This window comes from Capra hircus, chromosome 11, assembly GCF_001704415.2.
Source record: "Capra hircus breed San Clemente chromosome 11, ASM170441v1, whole genome shotgun sequence".
Classification (NCBI taxonomy): Eukaryota; Metazoa; Chordata; class Mammalia; order Artiodactyla; family Bovidae; genus Capra; species Capra hircus.
Genome location: NC_030818.1, coordinates 26,989,273 through 26,998,832, shown reverse-complemented (window position 1 = coordinate 26,998,832; position 9,560 = coordinate 26,989,273). Strand labels below are relative to the sequence as shown.

Genomic DNA, 9,560 nt, shown 5'->3' with positions numbered 1-9,560 from the left:
GGAGGAGAATTAAGGGTTCTTGTGTTTGTGTCTGAGAACTGATATGGAATATCTAAAGAGGAAATCAGAAAGGCAGGCAGGCCCTGTGTTGTGTTGGGAAGGTTTACGCACGTTGGGAAACTGCTCTCAGGGCACGCGGATGCCTAAGGCAGAGGCTCTACTGGGTTTGTGATGACATGGCTTGGAGTTGAAGTGTGTGCCTAACATGGGGGGGGGGTATATTTGTGTGATAAGTGTGTGTGTGTGTGTGTGTGTGTGTGTGGTGTAGCCTCTGTCAGGCTGGCTGTGCCTGCCTGCTCCTGCAGAGCCCCGCCCGACACAGCCAGCTCAATCAGCCCCTGCATGAATACACCCGAATGGAAAGTTGTGCTCAGCTGACCGGAGAAATCAGAGCCGGCTAACACTGCTCCCCTCCTCCCAGCTCCCTCCTGCCCTCCCATAGGCCAGACACCCGCCCGGCCAGGGCACTGGGACAGTGGAGGCTCAGCTCAGCTGGGGCCGGAAGGGGCCCAGGCGGTGGGAAGTTGAGTAGGCCTGAGCCCAAGAACTTGGGGCAAGCATCCCAGGGGGCTGGACATCTCAGCGCAGTTCTTGGGGGTAAAGGGGTTAGGGAGCTCGAGGGAAATTCTCCAAGGTGGCAGTGGGTGCCTCAGGTGACAGCCACACAAAGACCTAGGCAGGGAAGGAGACAGAGAAAGAGAGGAAGAGGGAGAAGAGACAGAGACAGCCCCTGCTCGGAAAAGCCAAGTCCCAGCGCTCCACAGACTTGTGATCTCTAGTGACTGAGCAATGAGCTGGATCCACAGTATTCCAGGCTAACCCATTCTCCTTTCAGAAGAAGCTGAGGGAGCCACTCTACCACCACAGCCCACACTAGGGTCTGAGTCCTACCCCCAGTTGGTTCACCTAGGCCTGGGCGTGGCCCTCCCAGTGGTCACCGGAGCCCTCTGTGCATGCAAGTCCAGCCATCCCTGGCTAGTCCCACGGCCTCCAACCCCAATCCCAGGCCAGCCAGGCTCTTGTGCCTCCAACCCCACTATTGATCAGCATTCCCACTCTGCGCCGTGGCAGCTTCTAGGCCACTTCATTTTAATCAGCTGTACGACTCGCCAGGGATAATCAACTGCACCGGCACTGGGCAGTCGATTCCACAGGATCCGAGGAGGGCCAAAAGAGGGGCCTGGTGGGGGCTCAGGACAGAGCTGGGGGCAGGGCTGAGGGGGGAGAGGTGAGCAGGCTGGAAAGCAGGTGGAATGACCTATCTTTCTTCAGGCAGGCAGCTTCTAGAGGTCAATGACTTTGATACAGATTTTCCTGGTTTTGCATCCCACTCTGCGAGTTCAGGTTTCCAGTGCAAATCCTGGATCGCCATTTATTTTCTTTGAGGAGGGCAGGGATAAAGAAAATCTTCCCAAATTGGCAGTTCTTTAAGTCCATCACACCCTAGCTACAGGTACCCCCACAGGCCCATGCACACAGGGAAGGTTTCCAGCCTGAGTGTGCTGGCTGGGGCGCCAGAGGGGAAGTGCACCGAGTTCAGGCAGGATGCCCCCAGGGGCACCTGGAGCTGGCCCTTGGGCTGCCACGGGTCCAGACAGAGGAGGGCGGATGAACGTTGGGTCTGCCTACCCAGTCTGCCGAGCAAGTACACACACTCCCCTCGCCAGGGCACAATCTGCAACATTCCCAGGTGGTAGAGACTTCCTACAGCGGCTTCTAAGGCTTTTCCCCAGCAGGGCTTCAGCCAGGCCTTGCCCTTGAGCTCTGCCCCCACGACCCCTGGGACATTGACTGCCTTGGCTGTGGCTTTGAGGGACCCAGAAAGAGAAGGGGCAGGCAGCCGATTAAAGGAGAGATCTGTCCAGAAAGGGGTCTCTTTCCCTCTCTCTCTAATATTTAAAGGGGCAGGGGCCAAATCCAGTGTAACATCCAAACATGTCAGGATACAGGGTGGACTGCGGAAGTAGAAGAGCCTGGCTCCTTCCACCCTCTGATTAAAGACGACCCACCAGGACTCCCATTCCTTGAGGTGGATGAGGGGTGGGCAGCTGCCTGGTGCACTGACTAGAACAAGGGAACCCACACATGTCCACACCAGATTCAAGACTCACAAGATACCTGTCCACTGCATAGAAACTCCTGCACACACAGCATCCTGCAGGTGTACTTAACCCACTCCTTGCAGAACTAGGGACACAAAAACTGCCCAAGCCACCCCAAAATACCTACACTATAGGCAATAGGCATGAAAACACAGGGCACGCACTGACTCAGTGTACACACTTTTACATCAAACATCACAACAGATGCACACCTTTATATAGAGAACTTGACTGAATGGTGGAAATCAGCTTTCAGAATTACACACATCCACACCACTCACAACCAGCATTCATGCCTGTCCTGCAGGGAATCCATAGGTAAGATCAGACAGTGCAGAGTGGAGTACTGGTGTCTGTACAGACCTAGCAGAGATGAGGAGATGAGAGATAGCCAGACAGATAGCGGGCTGGTGACACCATGTGGGGCCTGGGCCCCCGAGGATAAAGTGGAAAAGGAGGAGTGGGCACTGAATGCCCAAATGCTTTCTCTGCCAGTTATGTTGAGAGAAGGAAGCATTTTAATTCCACTGGTTTGCCCTCTGTCCCCATATAAAAAGGCATCTACTCCCTAGTGTCACCAGTCAAGGCCTTTCAAGGGGTCATCCTCCAGCAGCACCCAGTCTTTCTGTCCACCCATCACTTCTAATTGGTCTGTTGGGTGGGGTACATCCAGACACATCCAGACACTGTCTGAAGCAGCCACGCCTTGGGTTTCCAGGCCCAAGGTCTGGGTCAGGTATGTGACAGGCCATTTGAAAACGACAGGAAGAGACAGAGCCCCACAACCCCAGACATTATTCTGTGCATCTGATCAGAGGCCCAAGCTGAACAGAATCCAGGCAGCCCTTTCCCCAAATGCCTACCACCTGGGTCACTACTGCCAGAAATATGGCTTCATGAGGCACATTCCCTCCCCCCCGACCCCAGGCAGTGAACACAAGTAGAGATGCTGATAGTGGCATACCAGGCCTCCGAACTAGGAAGCTCTCAAGGTGGTTGTGGTCATGATGTCCTGATTCCAAGTAAGGATGCAGGTGGGAACCTTCTCCACACAAGCCGGAGCCCTAGGTGCACAAGGCCCCACTTGCGCCCAGGTCATCTCCTATCCTGGCCGCCTTTCTGCAAAGCCCACCCCACATCAACGCCATGGTACTGCCAAGGATGGGGACAAAAGGAAATCGGAAATCAAAATTAGTCTGGAAACTGGCGCAAAATTCCAGGCACGTTTCTTCTTAATCCTCCTTGCTCTGGAAATAGGACTTTCAAGTGAAGGCAAGTTTTCAGAAATTACCTCTTTGGCTCCTCCTCGGGCACAGATCGACCTGGCCCAGAGCACCAGAGAGGCAGAGGCACCCAGCCAGGCCATCACAGGGGGGTGTGGGCCCCCACACTCACCCCTCCACCCTGTGCAGGGTGGGGAGGCCTGGGGTCAGAAGGAACCTGGTTGGCAAAATGCAGAGATTTAGGGGGCAGAGGGCGGATTCAATTTAAAGTACCTAACTCTGAAATGTTCGAGAGACTCCAGTTAATCCCGAAAGACAGAAATTTCAAGGAGACAGACAGCCATAAGGCCAAGTCATACAGTCACATAAACACACACACGGGTGGTAAGGAGGGGTTCCATCCTGATTCTAGGCCCTAAACTCCTCAAACTACCTCCTCACCAAGCCTACAGTAGTCCCCCACCTCCACCCCTCCGTAAAGAAGACAAAACCTATCAGTTCCACTCTAGATTTATGCTTGCATTTGGCGACCTTGTATATTTCCCCTTTAAACTTAAAAAAAAAAAAAAAAAAGGCAGTAACAACCAAAAGACACCAACTAGCTCCCAAAGACCCACCAGGGCCAAGACAAGGCTACAGTTCCCGGGGATCTAGGCCTGGCATCTGGTGCTAAAGAAACTGGCTGTAGTCCCCTCTCCCTGCACCGTCTCTGCCTCTTCTCTCAGGATTCAGCTTTGGGTCTTTTCCAAAGGGCCTGTTCCCATCTTTCCACCCCCTCCCCTTCTCCAGGAAAAAATTCAGATTCAGCCTTAAAATTCTGCCCCAGCTTCAGTGGCTGTGTAGCGGGAGTGGAAGCAAAGGCCAGGCCGCTGCACCCCGGGGGCTGCGGCACAGTGGTGGACAAAAACACCAGTCTCCGGGGAGTGATAAGAAAATGGAGAATACTGTATTTGCTTTAGAAAGTTTTTACATATAGATAAACACGCAGTTAAGATAACAGTAAAAGCGCCCTACGGGGAGTGAGAGATACCTCCAAAGCAGCTAAGAAATACTTGAAATAGCTTTTGCATAAGAATACTACAGTCTCACTCTCCGCTTTGCAAGCGACAGGGTCCCTCTTTCTCACCCAGCCCGCCAGGCCACGCCTTGACTGCCAAGTCGACGCCGGGAACATCGAGTGGGAGGGGAGCCCCAAAAAGGAAAGAGACAGGTGAGTGGGGAGGGAGGAAAAAGGTGGGAGAGAAAGAAAGAGAAAGGGAGAGGAGAAAAAGCAATATCATATACAGGCAATTTCTACACATATATTACAAACTGGGAAAATGACCGATCATTAAGATATACATAATTCATATAAAATTTTGAAATAAAAATAAAAATCTGTTACAGTCATAACTATTCTTTTTCCACATTTATAACCAGTACCCACACAGGCAGTGACAGAGTGGAGAGAAAAAGGTGCTTAACAAGAAAATGATTGTCTGCTGAACAAAAAACAGAAGATTGCATTTTGTTTGACCAATACTTGGACTTAAAAACAGAGAAAGAAAGAGAGCAAGAGAGGAAAAAAGAGAGAGAGCAACAAAAGGCGAGAAACATTTGCTATTTCCCTCTCGAGGAGTTCTTTTTTTTTTTTTTTAAACAAATTCCGAACGGAGATAGCGGTTTTATTTTCTTCTCTTTTTGTCTGTTTTGCTTTTGGCGTCTTGTCGTCGTGGTGGCGGTCGTTTCTGTATAGTCGACTCTTTTCTAATCGTTTTTAACTAGAGAGAGTATTTTCCCAGATACAAATAAATCGTCATGCAGGTGGGGTGCCGGGTCCGTGGGAACCGAAAGGAGAAGCCGTGCTTGTCCTAGAAAGTATACAATTGTCACCTCTTTTACGTTGTCTGCCCGCCGTATCAGCGTTTGTGACTGTCTGTTGGCTGTCGCGGTCCTTTGGGGTGGCCGTGGTGGTAGATGGTGGTTGGGAGCTGTTGATGGTTTGCGTTTAACTTGTTATTTTTCTTGGTTTTTATATATTTTTGGCTGGAGTGGAAGTGTGTGTGTGTGTGTTTAGGTGTGTGTATGATTGTGTATCCTGATTTCGGTTTGTTCTGGGGGTGGAGGAGAAAGAGGAGGCGGTCAAGGAGGAGGAGGGGAAGGAGCGGGGAGAGGGGAGGAGGGCGGCCTTGGGTATCATACATCACATTCCGAGTCGCTGGAGGTTACCGAGAGGATGGAGGTGCCGGTGTCCGCGCGCTCCGTCAGGCTCGACACGCTGGTGGTGGGGCTGGCCGCTGTGGACGGCGACTCTGCCGAGCCGTGCGTGGGGCATCCGGGCTCGGCCAGCGAGCGCATGCCGCTCGGTCCAATGGCCTGGTGCTGGAGCCTGCGGGAGACAGAAAACGGCGCGCGCCCTGACACCGCGGCCCCAAGACCCGGTTCCGACAAGCCTCCACCCCAAGCCCGCGCCGCCGGGAGCCGAGCCTGCCGCCCCCCCCACCCCACCAACCCGTGCTACTCCGCCTTCCCCAACCCAGTGCCCTTCGCCACCGCCCCCTGACTCCGCTGTCTACGCTCATCCCCCTCCCGCGGCACCTAGCTGATCCCGAGCGCAGCAGAGCCTCCCCCAGCGCGGTCTGAGCTCCCGTCTCCCTTTCCCCGGGGTTCTCTGGGGTCTCCCAAAGCTTCCCAAATCAGGGTGGGCCTCGGAGGAAGAGGTCCAACCCCAGGCAGGCTGCCTGGGGAGGCCTGGGCTCTTGCTGTGAAAGAGGCCCAGCCCCAAAGGGGCAGAAGTCAGGGAGAGGCAGGATGTTTCTACTTCCCCAGTCCCCGGGACTCTTCAGACTCAGCTGGCTGTCCCTGGAGCAGACAGATCCCCTCCCTGCCTCCGGCTTCAGCTCCCCCAAGCACAAATCCAGAGCTGCCGGGTGCTAGCTCACTGGAGGTCCTCCCGTGGAGGACCGGTTGGCTTTGCTCTCTGGATCCCTGAGCAGAGCGCAAGATGGGGGAAGAGAAAATGGTGAAGCTGGGAACAGAACAGCGGGGGAAGAGGAGCGAGAGAGAAAGCAGGCGACAGAGGAGACAGGAGGAGACTGTAGAGCCGTCTTTGGCTGCCCCTTCCCCCCTCCAGGCTGCCAGTACCTAGTCTCTCTGGAGTTCTCCCCACAAGGAGGCCTTCCCCTGGTCCTGGGCGCTGCCCTCATCGGACGAAAATTTGGCTCCACGGGCATGGGTGAGAGGGCCAAAGGTTCAGGCCTGGGCCACCTAAACCGGAAAACACTCCCTCCAGGGATTCACACCCAACCCGCAGCCCAGGCAGCTGTCAGCAGCTGCGGCCTGGCTCCCTGCAGTGCATTAGGCCAGGGCACACCCAGGCGGGCTCGGGGATACAGGCTTCCCCTCGGGGTTTCACCCAATTCTCTCCTTCCCCAGTTCCTCTCCACTTGTTTATTTTCCTCCCTACTTCCCCCAGGCCCAGCTCTGCTGACAGATCAAGCCAAGTGCAACTTTGTGACTTTGTGGCCAACTTGTCGGGGCAGCAAGGCAACTTCTGTTCCTGCTTATTCCCTAACTTAGTGGACCAACGGCATGTTTCTTGGCTAAGGCAGGAGGGCTGGCACCGACACCCACACCCGCTCCACTCCCAGCCTGGTTCTCCAGTTGCTGGTCAGACAACTTGCAACGCCTTGGGAACAGGCCTGCTGCACGGTGGCCACCCCGGCCTTTCCCCTTTGTGGCAGGGACCCAGTTTAATTTCCTCTCTCAGACGTTCGTGGATTCCTCCCAGGGTTTTTGCAGTGCGTGGAAGTAACAGCCAGTTGGTAAGGAGCTCTTTCCTTCCTTCCCTGTCTGCAGGCTCCAGCGGAGCCCAGAGCCGGATCCCGGGCTGATAAGGCTGGCGCGGGTGCGGCGCGGGGCTAAGGCTCCCAAGGACCCGACCCAGAGGTTATAGACACTCAGGACCTCATACACACTCTCCACACTGACAAGAGCCCCTTCAGGGCAAAAACAGCCCAAACGTTCACGCTCGCCCTTCTTCCGCGCTCCCAGGCAAGCGGAAACTTTCTCCAAACTGACCAAGAGGTCTAGGCTTCTCGCGCGCTCGGCAGCCGCTCGCCTCCTGCCTCCTGTCCGCTCAAGCCTCTTTTCCATCCATCTCCCCCTCCCTGTCCCCGGAGACGGTAGCCAGGCCGCCGGGACCCCGCCACTGACCTGTTCTTGGCCGCCGCGGCGCGGTCGCGCTGCCTCCGGTTCTTAAACCAGTTTCCTACTTGTGTGGGAGTGAGGCCGGTGGCCTGCGCCAGTTCACGTTTCTTGCTGGGGTTGGGGTAGGGGTCCTGCAGGTACCACTCCCGCAGCAGGCTCCGAGTCCGCTCCTTGAAGCAATGCGTCTTCTGCTCGCCGTCCCAGATGGTGCGCGGCAGCGGGAACTTCTTGCGCACGCGGTACTTGTCCACCGGGCCAAGCGGGCGGCCGCGCAGCTTCTCGGCCTCCTGGTAGTGCGCCTCGAGCCACATGGCCTGCAGCTTGCCGTGAGACTCCTTGGTGAACTTGTGGTTCTCCAGGATGTGGTAGAGGTCGCGGAAGTTGCCCGTGTGGAAGGCGACCACGGCGCGCGCGCGCAGGATCGACTCGTGCTTGTTGATGGCCTCGCACGCCCCGGGGGCCACGGGCAGCGACCAGAGGAAGCGGCCCAGCCGCTCGATGTCGCCCGTCTCCTCCAGCGTCTCGCAGACGCTGGCCACCTGCTCCGGCGAGAAGTTGAGGGTGGGCAGCTGGAACATGGACAACTCTTCCGGGGGGGCCCTGGAGCCGCCGCCGCCGCCTCCCGCTCCGCCAGCACCGCCGCCTCCCACACCGTTCCCGCCGCCGCCGCCGCCTCCCGAGCCGTTCCCGCCGCCGCTACTCGCCAGAAGTAGGGAGCGGTGGTGAGAATCGGCGAAGTTTGGCAACAAGAAGTGGGAGGAATAGAGGTCTAGGGGGGAGCGGAACACCATGGACTGACCTGAGAGGAGAGGAGAAAATTCAGGGAGAGGAAGAGAGAGGGGAGGAAGAGGAGGAGAGGGGCGATGGGGACCAGGAGGAGGGAGAGGAGAGGGGGGAGGCGGAGGAGGGAAGGAGGGGGGAGCAGGAGGAGGGGGAGGAGGAAGGGCGTAAGGGACACCCACACCCCGAACACATCCACACACACACACACCCGCGCAGCCACATAGAGAGGGAGGAAGGAGAGCGGCCCGGTGCGCGCGCGCAGAGAGCGAGCCCGAGACAGAGAGGGAGAGGGGGAGAGAGCGAGCGAGAGCCAACCACCGCCGAGTCAAGATTCAGCGATTCCACAGCAATCGCCCTAATGACAACAGCCTCATAATATCTCCCCTAAATCCACAGTGAGTGCAGCATTGAAACATTTTGTTTCGCTTTTCTATTGGTCTGCGGAGTGTCGTTGTAGCGTTGCCACGGCAACCGCTGCCAATCACTGTCAGCCCTGCCAATCAATACCGAGAACGTAAGGACGGTTTTACCACTTAGCCAGAGTGGGGGGGGGGGGTGCTGGGAGGGGCAGAGGAGGGAAAAAGGGAGAAGGGGGAGAAAGAGAATTTTTTTTTTAATCTTTGCAACTCTTAATCTCACCACTTCCCCTTTTCTCTCTCTCTCTCCTCGTTTCTCACTGTTTCTGAGCTCTTTCCCCTTCTTCCCCAAAGAAGTTGGTCCAGAAAATTTACAAGCCATGGACATATAGTTGTTAAAAGGGATGAGCAATTAAAGGCGGGGATTTTGTTGGGAGGTGAGAGGCTCCCCACACTGCATGAAGGCCGGGGGCCAGCCCCCAAGGAGAGGCCGAGGGGCAGAGGGGCCAGCACGGTTTGCACACGGTGTGCACGTCGGGCCGCCTCTTTCTGCCTATGTGAGCACTAATAGTGGCGAGAAAGAAAGGAGAGATGAGATCATGGGGCCCACCGCGCGCCGACCCTGGTTCCGCGGGCTGCGGCGCCCCAGGATCTCGAATTTTGGGGGGTATATGGCTCCGGGGAGCCGGATCTCAGGATCCAGGGCTCAGGAGGCCACTCTGGCCTCCCTAGGCTGAAATTTTCAGCCACATTTACCCCCACCTTCCTCTGCATTGAATCTGGTTTCTCTTTAATTGTTTCCAGTCAAGGAGCCTTGATTTCCCCTATTGCCTTGTATTTTTAAATAGCAGTAGAAATAACAGTACCCTTTTCATCATAAAAGGCAGCCCACCTCTTTGTTTCCCCCC

The 9,560-nt window shown here is 55.9% G+C and overlaps 1 protein-coding gene across 1 annotated transcript; it reads right to left on the bottom strand.

The window, feature by feature from the left end:
* SIX3 (SIX homeobox 3) lies at positions 4,250-8,330 on the bottom strand. The gene is made up of 2 exons (XM_018054761.1): positions 7,520-8,330; positions 4,250-5,693 (listed from the first exon to the last, which is right to left on the bottom strand). The coding sequence occupies exons 1-2, from the start codon at positions 8,302-8,304 to the stop codon at positions 5,501-5,503; spliced, it is 978 nt and encodes a 325-aa protein (XP_017910250.1). The 5' UTR covers positions 8,305-8,330; the 3' UTR covers positions 4,250-5,500.